At 45.8% G+C, this 17,083-nt stretch overlaps 1 protein-coding gene and 1 long non-coding RNA gene across 4 annotated transcripts in view; both read right to left on the reverse strand.

Annotated features, from left to right (window-relative positions):
• Positions 1–16,721, reverse strand: part of EGLN1 (egl-9 family hypoxia inducible factor 1) — a 35,924-nt gene extending 19,203 nt beyond the window's left edge. For all 3 annotated transcript variants that reach the window (XR_012628200.1, XR_012628199.1, XM_074863127.1), the window contains exon 1: positions 15,579–16,721. Coding sequence is in view for 1 of the 3 variants with exons in the window: in XM_074863127.1 (XP_074719228.1) it covers positions 15,579–16,481 (903 nt within the window). In the remaining 2 variants the exon portion in view is untranslated. The remainder of the gene's footprint in view (positions 1–15,578) is intronic.
• Positions 10,478–14,809, reverse strand: LOC141941063 (uncharacterized). The gene is made up of 2 exons (XR_012628201.1): positions 11,112–14,809; positions 10,478–11,021 (listed from the first exon to the last, which is right to left on the reverse strand). It is a non-coding gene; the product is annotated as an uncharacterized LOC141941063 (long non-coding RNA).
• Positions 16,722–17,083: the final 362 nt, after the last annotated feature.

Raw genomic sequence — 17,083 nt, forward strand, 5'->3', positions numbered from 1 at the left:
CGGATGAAACACTGTTTGCCTCAGTCTGCAAACACCCTGAAACAACTTGAGGATATGAACTCCTCATCATCTTAAGCAACAGCAGTGGAAATTACTGATGGACAGATGATGTACAGTGAAACAAAAGGAAGATGAAGAAATAGAAGCAGACAACAGAAGGAACAGCAGCACTGACAAAAAGTCTGCATGACCAGAAGGGGGAAAATAATGCTGAGTATCACGAGAACCAAGGAACAAGAGGAACAACAAATTCCTCAAAATACTAGATTCCAGATTTCTATAGAAGAGATCAACTTCCCCTTCCAGTCAGCAGGCAATCACTTCAAGTTTCAGGGTTGACAGAAGTATATTTTTCAGCCATAGACCATATTTTTAAATTAAATTTCTACATCATTACTGAAAATAAAAATCATGTATCTATTACTGTACACTAACAGCGGATAGTAGTTTCTGAATTAGGAGACATCATTTCAGATTACCCATGGGCAGGCAACTGATGTACTAACTTCCGTTACATGTAGTAGATGGCCCTGTATCTTTACGCTAAAGATACTAGAGATCCCAGAACTCACTTTGTATCCTCTCTAAGGTTTCACCTGATCAGAGATGTGCAACCAAAGGAGAGGGAAAACAATTTTGAAGCCAGAGAAAGGCTAAAGGAAAGAGGGAGGAAGAGGAAGAGCAGGTAAGAACCTGTGGACAGCAGAGCTACTTGCCAACCATGCGCTGCAATAACAAAGGGAGCAAGCGCCACAGCACAGATTTTAATTGTGACTGCCCTGCTACTAACCCCATGAAATCAAGCTGCAAGCACTAACGACTGAGATACAATTATAGCTGAGGCATGATGGGGTTTTTCGGTGTCCTCCAGTCCCTTAATCAACCACACTACAAAACATTTCGGACATTGGAGGTTACTCTCAGCACACAGAATTGCGACTGAAAAGAAGAAAAAAGCCACCGCTCCATGCACAGCACAGTACTATCGTGTTCATATCTATCCACTGCAGGCAGAAGGCTGCTCACATAATCTGTCTCCCAGATAAAATGCTCACAGAGTAACCTTGCAAAAAGCTAACTACCTTCAGCCTGTCTGTACCTCTCTGAATGGCAGCTCTGCCCTGAAGTGTATCGACTAGTCCCCCAGCTTGGCACACACACAAACCCTAAAGTGCCAGTAAAAAGACTGCAATATATTTTATTCCCAGGATCAATAGAAGCAATGGCATATAGCTACCAGCAACACAATTGAAAGTTACTCCAAGAAAACAAGAATTCACTTCCCCTGTAAAGGCAACCTTAACTGAGGGTTCCCAAGCCAAGATAACTCTTCCCTGCAAATGAAGGGGAGATGATGAAAAAAAAAGTAAAAAAAGATTTTTCAAAGAGAGAAATCTCAAAGGGACTCCATCTTCCCATCACTGGCCAATTCTTTTTCCCACTGAGCCCCTGAAGAATTCTACCGCTCTCTCTAGAAAGTTGTACCCAAACACAGGGGAGGGTGGGGGGTGGAAAGAAAAAAAAAGGTGTGTTAGAATTTTCACTCATTCAAAGGCAATTTTTCTTTGGGGTTTTACTACGGAGCTATTACTTGTTGAACTATAGATGCTGAAGTCTCAATGGTGAGGAAGGAGACTAGCTTTGTCTTTCAACAGGTGCGTACCTCCGAAGCAGCAGAATGTGTGTAGAAAGAGTAAAAGGCACAGTAAAGAGAAAGTCAGAAACAACACCTCTGCAATATTTGTGTTGGTATATGAAAAGACTAACTGAAAATAAAGCTAGTTGATAGTATCTTCATCTAGATTTCTTGTCCTGCAGAGGAGTATTTTCCATGTTTACAAGGCTCTTTATAAAGTTATAGGACTAAATAGGTAAAAAGAATATATGTTTATCTTATTACCTATACAGCTTACAATACAATTTTGGCATAGCCTTTGGCTCATGAGAGAGACCACTCCCGTTTTCTATTTTCACTAAGGAAAATGACAAAGTCAGGACTCCAGTCTAGGAACTCCTGTGTTGTTCTTGAGTCTGTGCCAGGTGTCAGGAGGCCTTGGGGAGTAACTACATGTCATTTTCTCCAAGCTATAATGGAGATTTAATAGAAGTTTACTCAAGGCATTAATTTTAATGCAAAAATTATAAATTTTTAAAAGCATTTTAATATGGATCTTACTTCCAAGGGATCCCAAAGTACGGGAACAGGCAAAGTAAAGAGCAACAAAATAGTAAATTGCAATAGGAATTTCCCTACAGCAAACTAACCTCCTTTCAGTGAAAAATAAGGAGTTACCAGCAGGATCCCCACAGGACCTGTACTTTTCAAATGTGACCTGGGAAAAGGGGGTGGGCAGCAGTGTGACAGTGTTTATACACAATACCAAAATATGTTGCATAATCCATCCTAGCCCTGACTACAGAAAGGCATACAGAAGGGTAAAATGATACCAAGTACCTGGACAAGAAAATAGCAGGTGAGATTCAGGAAAGAATAAGTGCAAAGGAATACCCTGTGGTGGAAAAAAAACCAAACCCAAACAACACACCACCTCCTTATACACAGTGATGTCTTCTAAACTGGATAGCATCACTTTAGAAAAAAAATGTAGTAAATACAGGCCATTCTCCTAAGAACATCATCGCAACACAACAGCAGAATAACTAAAGTGTCATAAATCACTAGACAGGGAGAGGCAACACAGAATACACCACTGTGCCAGCACACAAATTCATGATGTACTTTTATGTTAAATACTGTAATTCTGTTAGCCTTACCTTAAAAGGGGGATTAGCAGAACCAGAAAAGCTGCACAGAAGGGCAGCAGGAATGATCAGAAACGTGGAACAGTACCCACCTAAAGAAATACTAAAAAGACTGCAATTCTTCAGTTTAGGAGGGAAAGAGTGACAGTTGAAAAATGTATGGAAGCAAATGCCAGACTTTTAAAATAGTGAAAAAAAAAAAAGTAAAACTACTGGGAAATGAGTTTTCATAATACAGAGTCTAGGAGACACTGAAATCACCAGGCAGTAGGTTTTAAACAAAAGGAAGTTCCTTTTCCATCTAATCAAACTGTGGGACTCGTTGTTACAGGATGTTGCAGAGGCCAAAAGTACAAATGGCTTTTAAAACAAGATTACATAAATTAATGGCAAATATGTCCATCCATCTGTGTGTATTACAAGCAGTGGTCTACATGCAACCTCTGGCTCAGACAGTTCCTGAATTGCCAGAAGGTGGATGGTATATAAAAGCATAGTTTATATATATTTTGAAGCTTCATATACACACCAATTATTGATTATTTACAACAAATACATAACAGTATGAACACAGATGACAAATACTTGTGTGAAACGGAGACATCTGATAAAGAAGAACTCTCGTCTAGTAAACATGAGAAGACAGCTTGCTAGAATCTGAAACTAATTAGCCAGAGTGCAAAAATGGTGCGAGTTCTGAGCAGAGTGGGTCATCAGAATTTTAACAGTAACAACAGCTGCTTTATACTTTGTTTCATTGCTCTTAAAGGTTTTTTTACAGTAAGACTGGATACTCTTCAAAAACACATAGCTTTAACCTACAATTCAGGGATGGTCTAGCATCTAGTTCATACAGAAGGTCACTTCAGATGAGCGCAACTCCATCTGGCTTCAATTTGTGACTAGATATAGGGCATGGATGGTCAAACTGGCATCTCCCAACAGCCATGTGGCTCTTATCTTCTGAACACAGTCCTTGCAGAGGACAGCCCAACAGGGTGCCTGCAATTGCTGAATACCTGGCAGGGAGTAGGAACTGAGGCAAGCCTAGTCCTCTGCACCCTTGCCAGGGGCAGCCTCCTCCCTTGGCACCTGCTCCTTCTCCCTTCTCCTCTCCCTCTACAGCAAAGGGACCCACCACTGCAGATGGAGATCTCCAGGGGAGCAGCACAGTCAGGAGGAAAGTGGGCAGGAGCAACAAGTACGTGTAGGGAATACAGGTGAAAGAAAAACAGCTAGAAGTTAAACGGGGAGTGAGGATTGTAACTTGAGAGCTGCGGGTTTTTGATTTATACAACAGCCTGACAAAATATGAGACTGACAAGATCTTACCTGTTCAAAGGTTCCCTCCTTACATTTCTCTGAAACTGTTTTTAAAGTTAACTGTGTGGCATTTTTCTTAGGTAAAATAAAACTGAAACATACTAAAAATAATCTTGTCCAGATGTTTGATACAAATTTGCTACATAAAGTAAAAATACAAGAAATATTAAAGTAAAGCACTTTTTGGTAGTTTGTGGCTTTTAAATAATTGATTTTAAATTCTTAAACTTCTATTTAAATCAGTCTTGTGAAGTGTACACATGCTTTAAATCAGCAAGTTATCCTTGGACTGGACTGCATAATGGGCATATGCACATACAAACTGTGAAACAGGCAACATGGGGAAAAAACAGGCAACAGCACAGACTGTAGTACAAGTGATCACCTGGATGACCAAAAGGGATCCAAGCTAGGAATATATGAAACTTTTACATTACTGACATATCTGACCACAATGTTACTTTAAAAAGCAAATGACCACTAGTAGGAAGATACACTTCTGGTCACTTCACTCAGAGATGCAATAAGCAGGACTTACTACAGACTGTGCCATTGCTGGAATAAAATAGTTTTAACAGACTGCAAAAATTGGCTTCTTTTGTATCTCCACCACTCCAAACTGCAGTATTTTTTTTTCCACGGGAGGGCTGAGGTTGGCAGGCACCTCTGGAGATCATCTGGTCCAGTCCCCTGCTCAGAGCTGGGTCACGCACAGCAGGCTGGGTGACCAGCAGTTGGGTTTCAAATATCTCCAAGGATGGAGACACCACAACCTCTCTGGCTTCTCTGCTTGATCACCCTCACAATGGAAAAAGCGTTTCTTATGTTTAAATGGAATTTCTTGCATTTCAGCGTGCCCACTGCCTTGTCACTGGGCACCACTGAGAAAAGCCTGGCTTCCTCTTCTTCACTCCCCCCATCAGGTATCTGTACACACTGGTACAGTGCCCCCCCCCGCCCCGTGCCTCCTCCTCTCCAGCCTAAAGAGGTTCTCTCAGCTTCTCCCTGTATGACCTGAAAATCAAATCCACTATTATGAGGAGTGCTACTGACCGGCTAATGCTCCCTCACACAGGGGCTAAAGGAGACACAAATAACGTTAAGCCAAACGTTATGATTAGCCAACATCAATTTCACTGGGCATCATATAATATGCCAGCTGAAACTGAGTCAGTTTAAAATGCCCTTATCAACCGGCCACAGTTTCCTTTCTCACAGCAGCAAGGCTGTGTGCCAACTGCCTGAACAACAATGCAGCAACCACTGGAACTGGAAGGGCCCAATGCCTTCAGCCCAGCAGAGACCACATGCTGCCCAGATACAGCAGAAGCTGCTGAGGGAGCCTGGCATCCATGGCGAGGGTTAGCTGCTTCAACAGATGCTTGAACAGGACAGAGAACAGCAACAAGAAAGATATATTAACCGACTATAAACTGCTTTGGAAACCTTTCACACATTTCATCCCTGGATTTTTTCACAGTGCTGAGAATTTAAACATATGAGGATTTCTCTCTCAAAATTAGTATGGACCAAGTTTTTTTACCTATAGCAATTTATATTCCACATTATCACACAGTCAGGTTAGTCTATTATTGTAACTTTTTGGTTTAATTTGACTTGTAACTTCAGGACTGTTCTAACTACATAGCTGCAGCCTTCTGAACTATGCAAGCAGGAAGATAACAGACCCTGGCACACCAGAAGGTCAGCAAGCCACAGCAAGAGTATGCCCAGCAGAGAAACCTACACTTCACCAAGAATTTTGAGCTATCAACACAAAGTGATGTGGATTGACAATACAAGCTCCTGCTGTAAACAGATTTAAAATACTTTCATATAAAAAAACCCCACCCAAACCAAGCAAACACATATAAACCCCTCAAGTCTTCAGCCAGTTTACTGCATTTTAAAACTTCTTACAATCATCCAACAACCAATGCAACAATTCCTCCACCCTGTTAGGACCAAAAGGGAGGACAGCTTCCTGAACTCCCTCACTGCATTCACCTTTGTATCAGTTTCAACATGCTTGTTTTTGCTGAAACAAGGCAAAGCAGTCTCAGGCTCTGCTCTCACAGCAGCATGCTGCAGCCACATAGCAACATGTCCTCGAAGTTGTACACCATTTGTACAGTCCAGAATGCCTTCATGGTCAAACTAGGTGCTCTGAGCTGGGCTGTCCCCAAATTAATGTGTAAAATTAATCCCTGGGTATAAAACAGTCTTTTTCATTAGGTCCCATTAATTACAGGTATGGCTTTCACCTCTTCGTTAGAACACTATGCACACAACATATACATAACGTATACATAACTTCAAACAACGTCCATACAGACGTGCAGGCACACACGTTTCTACCCAATTCCTATTTATAACATTATATGCTAACAAAAATACTCTTGAGCAGTTTTAAGTTAAATACCAAAGAACAAGCAAGTCTTCAAGTGTAAACAGCTGTTACGTGCATAGAAGCATTGCTCTATTTTTGACAGACACTGCCCTGGAACAGAGAGTGAATTTGCTTTCGACCTGAAGCTTACGACTGCCACTTAACCAGCTAATTCTGGCACAAGCTGCACTGAAAATATGCTTTATCAGCTATCCTTAACCAACAATCTTCAGAAACTGGAAGGAGTTTGCAAGGATTTAATGAGCACCAAATGACGTTTTCAAAAGGCCAAAAAGACCAGTATTAGCCCTCCTTTCAAAGTGTCTAAGTAGCAAGTCACAAACGTGGAGGAAAAAAGGGTATCACAAATAATGATTACTCCATTCAATAGCAAATGCAAAGTCAAGTAACCTTACTGTTCCGTTCACTGAAAATACTGCTTTCAAAATATTATTTCCTTGCTGTAGTGTAAAAAACATGCCAACAATTAAAGATCTTAAACTGATATATTCTGAGTAAGTTTATTTCCAAAAAACACTTGCACAGTCCTTGGATTGTCCACAGTCATTCCCTTACTGTAGAGTAGCAAATACAGCAGCACAGGAGATAGGGAGCCCCACAAGTGTCCCACTGAATTAACTAACCAACCTACTCACAGCAGTCCCAAACTGAATTTTGAACTGAAAAAAACTGCTGTCTTGTACAAGAGCTCTCCAAGGAGCCTAAAGAAAACCCATTTACTTTCTAGAGGGGCAAGAAGAAACTTTTGCTCTATAGAGAGTATCCGTTTCCCTTTTATGAAACAAGGTTCCTTTCTGCTGCAGCAGAAAGCCTTCATTTAAGCTACAAGGTTGAATGTAGCTTACTAGCTACAAGTACACCACGAACATACCTACAGGTACATACATACATACATACTAGCACTCAGTACAGGACAACATGGTAGAAACTAGAAAGACGGCATTTTGCAAAATTCCAACAGCAACCTAGCCTGTTCAAGCCAAAAGCTGTCACGATATTAACCAGGACAGTCTAAACACCACAACTGAATTACAGACATCATGAGCGCAGGTAAGTATCATGAAAGAGAATATAAGCTGACGATTTATTTGCAGGAAATAGTTGGCAACCTATTCAGAAATTAAGCATCATCTAGAAAAAGAGAAAACATCTCTCAAACATCCAGTCAAGGTTACTGATACAATTAACCCAGAGATCTGAGGAGACTGTTGTTCAGACAGTCCTATGACTTGGCAGGACATCACTTCCAAGGAATTTCAGTCCAAGAGGCCACTGGCAAGGGAAGACAGCTCTTCCTCCTGAGCTGTACAGCTATGATGAAAAGCATCCCACTTGTTTTTTGGGAGGTACTGAATCAAGCGCATTCTGTGCAGGAGAGACAGCATAGCACATCAAAGCAGCAACACAGTCAGAAAAGTCATTGATACCACTGACAGAAAAAAATGAAATTAATTACCCACAGTGTACTGAAATCACTGATGTGCACAAGCCAAAAGGCTATGGGTTCCTAATCTTCAAAACAGCAACAACTCAAAAACTAACCACAGTTGCACAGACAAAAAATGACTGGGAAAACGCAAGTAACAAACCAACCCAGAATCTCACAGAGCTGTCCTAATGCACCAGGGAACAGAGAGGAAACAGGACAAGAAAAGTGCAATAGTACTGAAATCGCCCATTTCAGACAGAGCCTCTGAAGCAGAATGAGCACTGGGCCTGGCACAAGGGGATGTGGCTGAGCAGGGACCTTCCTTACCAGCAGCAGCCAGCAGCAGTTAGCAAGCTACAGCACAGTGTTCATCGCAGAGGATGCCAGTCTAGCTCTGTCTTGAAACAGAGAAACCAAGAATGTCTTTGGTGCTAATAAAACTCTAGAATAAAGGATAAGAACAGTCAACAGACATAAGAAATCTAGCTAGTAGGTTGGTTTTGAAGCTGGAGGGTGAGGGGCAGGAATGGGGGGGAAAAAAAAGAAGTTTTCATTTGGAGAAAATACTTCTTTCCCCGGGCACGCTACATGTGATCACATGGTGGGTAGACCAGCAAAGCTTCCATACAAAACTTTCACAAGGAAGATCCTTGGAGGACAGAAGAATCCATTTCTGATGGCAAGAACTGAGTCTCACAATCAACATGGGAGAACAGAGAAAAGAAAGATTAAGAAAGAAAAAAAAAATACATAGCTAGCAAAGATTTCTTAAACTGTGTTTGAATTTTCACAGGCAAATTTTGGGATAATCAGTCCCTAAGTGTTAAACTAAGGCTGTAGTTTGGCAAACACTTTAAACTGGCATAAATTTGCATTGCTGCTGAAAGAAAGTCTCACCATCTGCCAGTCCCCGGTGCCAGCACAAACATCTGAACACTGAACCAGGAGCACTTCTTTTGCCAATTTTTCAGATGGATCAGTTCCCCAAACCAGTTCACAGGATGGCCATGTAAATACTTGTGCTGGCAAAGAAGAGTGACTACTTCTCCGGCAGTGCCAGACAAAAGCGTTTGTTGAACTACAGCCTAAGACACAGGGGTATGGAGAAGTTCTTACCAGTCACAGGCAGTGCTCTCCACCCTCAGACACACAATATCCATACCACACTTCAAAGTCACAAACACCACAAAGTTGCCCCTCAGAAACCGGTATATCTTTGTAATTTTCTCTAGTAGGAGAATCTGCCAGAATCTCAGCAACGTTCACGTTTTGGTTTTCACTGGCCATAAACAAGTGTCTTTTCTGGATGCTGTGCTTCTAGATCAAAAGATCATTCGCATTAGAGACAACAGACAGCCTTTTGATCACTTGTTCTGTTTGGGACCCAAAATGCTTGTACATGAGGAACAACAAATGAAACTGTACTCTTCATGTCAGGGCTCTACCCCAACAGGGATATAAGAACCATGGGCTGCTGAGTATCCATGAATCACCATACAACCTTTCACTGACCAGCACACTCATCTAGAAGAAAACACTATGGTCAACAGAAACATCGCTGTCAGGAAAAGAACATGTAAGTATGAGCACTGGTTGTGTCTTATATCAAGGTCTAGCAACTCAAGTGAGTATTGGGAGACTGAGAGAGACCTAGCCACGCTTTCCCACAACTTGGTGACAAATTCAAACCCATGTAGTCATCCGTTAGAAACCAATTAGATCAGTAAGTTTTCTACCAAGAAATAAATTCAAGGTGTGATAGTGAAATAAATCCCCAGAACGATACAGAAGGATCTCTGTAACCAAGCATGCCACAAGCAAATTGAGGGGAAGCCCCTACTTTACAGACATTCCTCAGTCCAGAACCCCAGCCACAGCTCTTGGGTCCTCTGATCAGAGTGGGACTCACCAAAGCTGCAGCAGAGCCCAACAACCGCCTCTGTGATCGCTTTCCTTCTACCGGCATTCTGCCACCATCGTCACTTCCCAGTACCTGCTTGGTTGCCAAGTCCCTTTCCTCTACCTCTTATTTTCATCTGTCTTGTTACTGCCACATGGTTATATTTTGAAGAATAAGACACAGCGGAAAGAACATCCAGAAATCTTACTCAGGTCTCCTGTATGCTATTTTAAACAGCATCTGCAAAAGTCAGACTTAACCTATCCCCCTCCCATGTTCTCTGCCCCTTCTCAGCGCTACACGGCTGCTGACAGCTTCAGCTCTATCAGCTGATTACTGCTCCTTAGCTACATTTCTCCTTCCTTGGTAACATTAATCCAATGTGTTTATAGGAAAACTGCAACATAAATAAATGGCCAGAGTAGGGAGCCTCTTCTTTCCAGTTTATAGAAAAGCTAACAGCAGGGTATGATAAATTCACTCACTCTTAGAAGATTATTTCCTAAAGGACTTTGAAAGAAGCTAATTTAGTAGGGCACAGTCAGACTAGTCCGAATCCAGAGCCCTCTAGGTCTTCAGAGAACTCCAGGATGCTCTAGCACACAGCATCATATCAAAAACTGACGACCATCTAGGGAATTACAAGCAGCAGTTAAAGTACTTACAATCAGGAGGGTTTATTTTGAGATTGGAGGCGGGGAGAGAGTAAGAGATGAGGAATTATGTAATTCAACCATTTCAAGAAAAAGCAGAGAAGCAGGCTTGCACAATGTGTGGCTAATACAGCAAATTTTTAAGTCACTGGTGGCTGAGAAGCAGCAGATGCCACTGGCCCACTGGTAGAGACAGGAGAGCAATAAAATGCAGCAATCTGAACTGTAGGTCTTCTGACAGGTTACAAGGAGTGGGAATGAAGCAAAAACTGAAGGGATGTAACAGGGACTGTCAAGCTGTCTATTCAATCTCCTACCAACAGAAGGCACAGGGTAGGGTTAGGAGATGGGTGGCACTGGATATGATGGGAGCAGAAGCAGGAACAGCTGGTAGATCAGATGTCCATTTATATGGCTGATTATTAGGAATCCGGTCCATGACTGGGATGTCCCACTATTATCGCAGTACCAGTTTAGGATGCAAACTTCAGATTTATATGATTTTAGATGATCAGCACCGTCCACACTACAGAGAAGAGAAACCTAGCAAAAAAAAAAAAATATCAGAAAGCTGCCCTCTCTCTTAACCCCTTCTCAGCCTCTGTAGGGGGAAGGAGAAAAAAACCTTCTCACCTGGGTGAGACTCAGGAGGATTTCATTCCCTGACTTTGATGAGCAGGTTTATACCTCCACTGGCTATCTAAGACCGAACAGGCAGGAAAGAGAAATACATGCACATACAAGTGTGGTAATTGATAAGAGAAAGGAAAAAAAACCCAAACACAAAGACAATTAATATTTTGGTAAGAGATGGAAGAAGAAAAACCTGGGAAATAAAAGGAAGTAGGAGAAAGACACTACAGCTCATGTATGCAAGTATGTGCCACCATCTGCTAGAGAAAAGAAGGAAGCAGAGCCTGCAAAGAAAGAGACTAAAAGAACAAAAGCAAGGAATGCAGTAAGTCAGGACTTCTGAGATGAGTAAATAGTTAGCCATTCTCTTATAACTGCTGCTGTACTGTCCACACACCACAAAGGTAGTTGGCTAGTTTATACCTACTGCTATACAGATACCTTTCAGGCTGGAGCCATCTATTGATGATGGTCAGGTCTAGGTAGAACCATGTCAGTTTAAGTAGATCAGTTTTAGGTAGCCCAGTTAGTCTAGAGAAAACCTCTCACAGAGACTTTTAAATGTAAAATCTCAGGTTTCTCACACTTAAATTTTAGCTTATTTCCTGTCCTTTTACCTTAAGAGGCAGGCCCTGGTGAATGTAAATCAGTTTGAAACAGATGCCATTAAAACAACGTAGCTTTTTCCCTGACAGTTTTACAGGCTAAGAGATGCAGGGTACATACCAAGACCCATTTCTTTTCCCCTTTTCATGTACTGCTTCTAGATACTTTGTAGAAGTGATGGCAAGGTCATCGCCAAAAACACCAACAGGTATACAAGTTAAGTCTTAATTAAATTTGAAGTATCATCTCTTCCATTTTATCTACAGCTATTTTTCCCCAACACCAAAACCAATTCTTGATCAACAGCATCATTAAAACCTTCGATCAGTAATCCATTCATTTCTGTAAAAGTACCCAGCTGCTAGTTAAAGCACAAAGAATAAGACTCTAAGATAGGTGTATTTAGTTAACAAAACATTTTTGAAGACTCAGTAATAGAAAGAGGGTAGGAATTCCAGCACATTTTGGAGCAGATTTATTTATGAATCATTCCCTCTAATAGCATATGCTTGTTTACAGAGCTTGAACTAGATCTGGTAAAGGTTAAAGATTCAATAAAAGCTCCTGTGACTCCTGTAACATAATGCCAATCCTTGCACAACATTCAAAACCAAAGCCAGTTTTCTAAGAAGACACTGCAGTGAACCCAACAACAATATTTGAAATAACTGTCTGCAAGTGGTTTGGGTTTTTTGCTTGTTTTTTTACTTAAAGGTCTATTAAAAAAAAATTAAAGTTAGGCTTAAAAAAACAAATCAAAACAACACACCCTGAGAACTGTTAATACAAAATCATCTTCTCCTCAAAGCTACAACATTGCACATCTGATTTCTCAGTAAATGACTTTTTGAGGAAACACAAACTCCTGGACTTCATTAATGAGCACAGCCCAATTCTAGCAGGTCCCCTGTTGCATGAGGTGTAGTACCAAACTGCAATCATTTCATACCGTGCCAACCCATCACCCAACAATGGCAGCATTTTAAAGAGTGCAGGGGGATCCCCAAGGGCTGGAATTCTTTTGCTGGTTCAGATGCTGGGGAATTACGAATCTCACCAGTGACGCTGCAAATTGGTTTATTTAGCACCTTCAGTAAAATGGTACACTAAGTTCTCCCCACACCAGCTATGCAAACCACAGTATTGCAACATACACACACAGGAATAGTAAAATTATTCTGTAAGGGCTCAGTCGGTCAATGTGTGCCACATTTCCATGCATTTTGGTCCTGTTACTTGAAATAAACCAATAAGAATAAATATTATGTGTGGATTGTTCCTTTAAAAAAGTCTTTACTGTGAATGCAAATCCAGCATACCCATCAAGATTTGAAAGCAGACCGTATTTGACTAAATGAACTAAGCAGCTGTCACCATGCAAAGCGCAGTAACTGAAAAGCACCCGAGGAACCTGTTGCAGCTATCACAGCATCTCCACTGCACACCCATCTATACTGCCAAGAATAAAAAGTATACCAGGGCTTCAGCAGCAATGCAATCAAACCTCGATTCAGAAAAAGCAGGGCCAAGTGAAGAAAAAATTACTTCAGATAACCCAGAAGTGTCTCGATGTTTATTTTACATCTTCCCTTTCACCCTGTAAACAGCCAGGAGCTCTGAAGGGATGTACAGAAGTTTCCACCGCCGGACTGCTCCCCCCACCACAGTCGTTCAACTCAACTTACTGTGGCATTAATGGCAGAGGAAAGGTGCAGTTCTCCATGGAACTGCAAAAGAAGAGAGATGCGAGTCACATCACTCCTACCGCTGCTGACTTTCCAAATAAGCATTCCCCCACGTTTCAGCAGATCAGACTGACTTGTCCATCTCTTGTCACCAACTGGTTCTGTTTATTCAGCTCAGGAGTGAATCTGTGAGAGTGACTGACAGTTTTCATTCTGCTCTTGCTGAAACTTTAAGCAACTGAGCTTTCCTGCAGCACTGCAAGCCCTGACTTTCATGGGGAGATAAACAAGGCAAGGTGAGAAGACAAAGTAACATATTTCTGTACCACCAAGGAGTAAAGCACTGCACCCTTACTGATCGGACCCCCGCACCTGTTCTGATCCCCCAAACACAGAGGAATTTCAGCAGTTGACTGAAAACCAGGTGAGGCTGAACAATCTTCATTGCTTTGCTGTTGCTCCACAAAAGCATGCAGCATGAAGAGATTTTTCTCTGTCTTTCACCATTAGCAAAAGTATTAGTTAAGATACAGTAGTCCAGGAATCACATGCATGATTTGGGATTACAATTCCAGAAGTCCTCTTCTAAAGCCCTGGCATATATTATTTACAGAAGCATATCGCTGCACATAAAACCAGAAGCAGTATCCCTCTTTGCTGCATAAAACTGAAACCCAGCAAAGACACTGGTATTTTTAGAGTGCAAGTTGGAAGCACTGGGGCCTCGACAAGATTTAGGACTGTCCAAAAGATAAATTGGCTTAGAAAAGTCCAAGCTAACAGGGATCTAGGAGGAATCTAGACCATGTTCCCTCTAAAAAGTTTTAGCATAGAACTGGTTCAACTCAAGGTAGCAAAGACCGCGTTTCAAAAAACTGAAAAGTTCCCACCCACTTTTCTTTATCACGGGAGTTTCCCGTGCTCCAAACAAATCCAAAGCTGTTTTTTGCCTTCCAGTTTCTCCCCTCCTCCCTCTCGCAGCTTCCTACCAGCTGAGATTCTGCAGCTGCAGCAACAACAGCCTGTCTGTGACAGCGCAACCACCACGGCCGGATGGTTCCTACCAATTCACTAGCTTCCTTATGTTTTAACAGAGGTAGCAACTTGTAAAGGGGCTTCCCCCCCTCTTTTAAAAAAAAAAATAAAATAAATGATACTGATGAATATTCATTACAAGCCCTTTACCAAGGGCGTGAATTTCATTTAAAGGACTAGAAGGGAATTGCAAATTAGGCTAATACAATGGGAGATTTTGACTCAGTTCTCCGGTCTCAAAACACAGCTAGAGTAAGATTTTTGCAGAAGAGAGACTTGATGATAGTATTAAAAAAAAAAAATCTCTCCCCAAAGCCAGCCTGCTCCTCAAGGCTGTGACTCACTGCAGCACCAACTGCCAGGGGCTCACACCGTAACTCACCGGTTACTGTGCCACCGGGGCACTCGCTCACCGATGCGCATCTCCTCAAGTCCAGCACTTGGCAGGCCGCACTCTGAGCCAGGACTTACCAAAACCCGGCCCCTTCACCCATTCACCCTCAGCGGGTGCTGCTGCGGGGAAGATGCGGGGCGCTGCTCCTCCCGAGGCGCGCTGCAGCCGCCACCCCCCATTTTCAGGAGCCCAGGAGCGTATTGCTTTCGGTTTTTTCGGGAGAGCACGGGAGAAGTTGCATTTCAATAGTCATCGCCTAGCGGGATAAGCTTCCAGGTCAAGTTTTTAACAAAACGCAGGGATAGAAATGAGATCGCGGGTTTTTTTGTTGTTTTGGGTTGGTTTTTTTTTTGGTTTGGTTTTTCCCCTCCTGCTGGGGAAAAGCGAAGGGACAAACAAACATTTTTCACATCCTCTCGGTCGAGAGCAAGCCCCGGGCACTGACCGTGTACAACACCCGTCCGGCGCCCGGGCTGCGGCCCACCCGGCCCGGGCCCGCCGCTGGGGCTGAGGGTCCCGGTGCGGGCGGGCGGCGGGAGGCGGCTGCGGGCGCGCACGCCCGCAGATAAACAGAGAGACAGACGGACAGACAGGCAGGCTGACAGGCGGACGGACGTGCGCACACGCACGCACACCCGCGGACAGGCGCACACGTGCGCGCACTCACACCCCCGCCCGGGGAAGCGCCCGGCCCCGCCGCTCCCCCCCCCGTCCCGGGGCACCGGGGGTCCCGGCTCCCGCACTCACTTTCGTCCTGCCGTTGATTTTGTAGTTGCCCAGCTTGCCGTTGCAGTGTCGGATGAGATCGTCCATGCTGTTCATGAGGAGCCGGATGGTCTGGCAGCCCGGCTCCTTGCCCTCCACCCAGGTGATCTTGTCGCCGCGGATATCCTTGGAGGAGTCGCTCTTCTGGCTGACGAGCTGCCCGTCGGTGAAGCGGCCGGTGTGGTGGAGGGCCCGCACCTCCTGGGCCACCAGCCCGCCCAGCTCCTTGCCGAGGAAGTCGTCCACCACGCAGATGCCGTGCTTGTTCATGCAGGGCACGATGTACTCCAGCGCCAACCGCTGCGGCACCAGCGACTTCGTCTGCCCGTTGGGGCGCAGCGCGGCCCCGCCGGGCCCCGCCTGCACGCCGCCCGGGTACAGGTTCGACTTGTCCCGGTACAGCAGCACCGCCTCCCCGGAGGGCGACGGGGACTGGGCCGCGGCCGGAGCCTCCGCCTCACCGCCGGCGGCCGCGGCGGCATGGTTGTTGGTCAGCGGGGCGGCCTCGGCAGGGACCTCCGGGGACGCCGGCGCTGCGCCCTTCCCGGCCGCAGCTCCCGTCGCCCGGCTGCCGCCTCCCGCCGCGGCCCCGGCACTGTGGGCGCGGGTCGGCGGGGGATGCCCGCCGCGGGGCTCGGCAGCGCCCCCTGCTGCGCCCGCCGCCGCGCCGCCGCCGCCGCGGCAGATGAGCTTGTGCTTCTTCCAGTCCTGGCGCTGGTGCTCCTTGCTGCAGTAGAAGGAGCTGCGGCAACGCCCGCACCGCAGCAGGTTCTCCATCTTCCCGCACAGCTCGCAGTACTGCCGGTCCCGCTCGCTGCTGCCGCCGCCGCCGCCGCTGCTCTCGCCGCCGCCCTGGCCGGCCCCGCCGCCGCTGTCATTCGCCATGGTGCTGGTGGTGGTGCCGCCGCAGCCCCGCTCCGCCGCCGAGGGGTTATGTAAGGAGGCGGGCGGGAGCGGCGCTAACGCGGGCCCCCGCCCGGCCGCGCGGGGAGGGAGCGCTCACTGCATCATGGCCGCCCGGCTCCGCCGCGGCCCCCGCCGCCCTCCGCCTCCGCCGGCCCGCGGCCTCCTCCGGGGCGGCCGGGCGCGGGGCTGCCGCGGGGGCCCGCGCCGCCCTCCCTGCGCCGCTAACGCCGCTAGCGCCGCCTCATCGCCGCCCCGCCGGCGGCGCGGCCGAAGGGAGGGGGGCGGGGGGGGGAGGGGGGGGGAGAGCGGCGGCGGGGGGCGGCCGGCTGGCGCGGTGCGCTTGGGGAGGGGGGGGGGGGAAGGCTCCTTCCGCTCCCCGCCGGCCTCTCTGCCCAGTGCGCGGGCCGGCGCGGCCGCCGCCTCTCCCCGCCGCGCCTCCGCCGCTGTGTCCGGGCGAGGAGGAGGCGCCACTCGCGGCCCGCTTTGCACGTACGCCACTTCCAGCCCGCCAGCGCCGCCGGCGCGTCAGGCGGGCGGGGCCGCGCCGCCAGGCGGGCGGGGCCGGGCCGGGGCGGGCCGCG

This window comes from Strix uralensis, chromosome 3 (genome assembly GCF_047716275.1).
Source record: "Strix uralensis isolate ZFMK-TIS-50842 chromosome 3, bStrUra1, whole genome shotgun sequence".
Classification (NCBI taxonomy): domain Eukaryota; kingdom Metazoa; phylum Chordata; class Aves; order Strigiformes; family Strigidae; genus Strix; species Strix uralensis.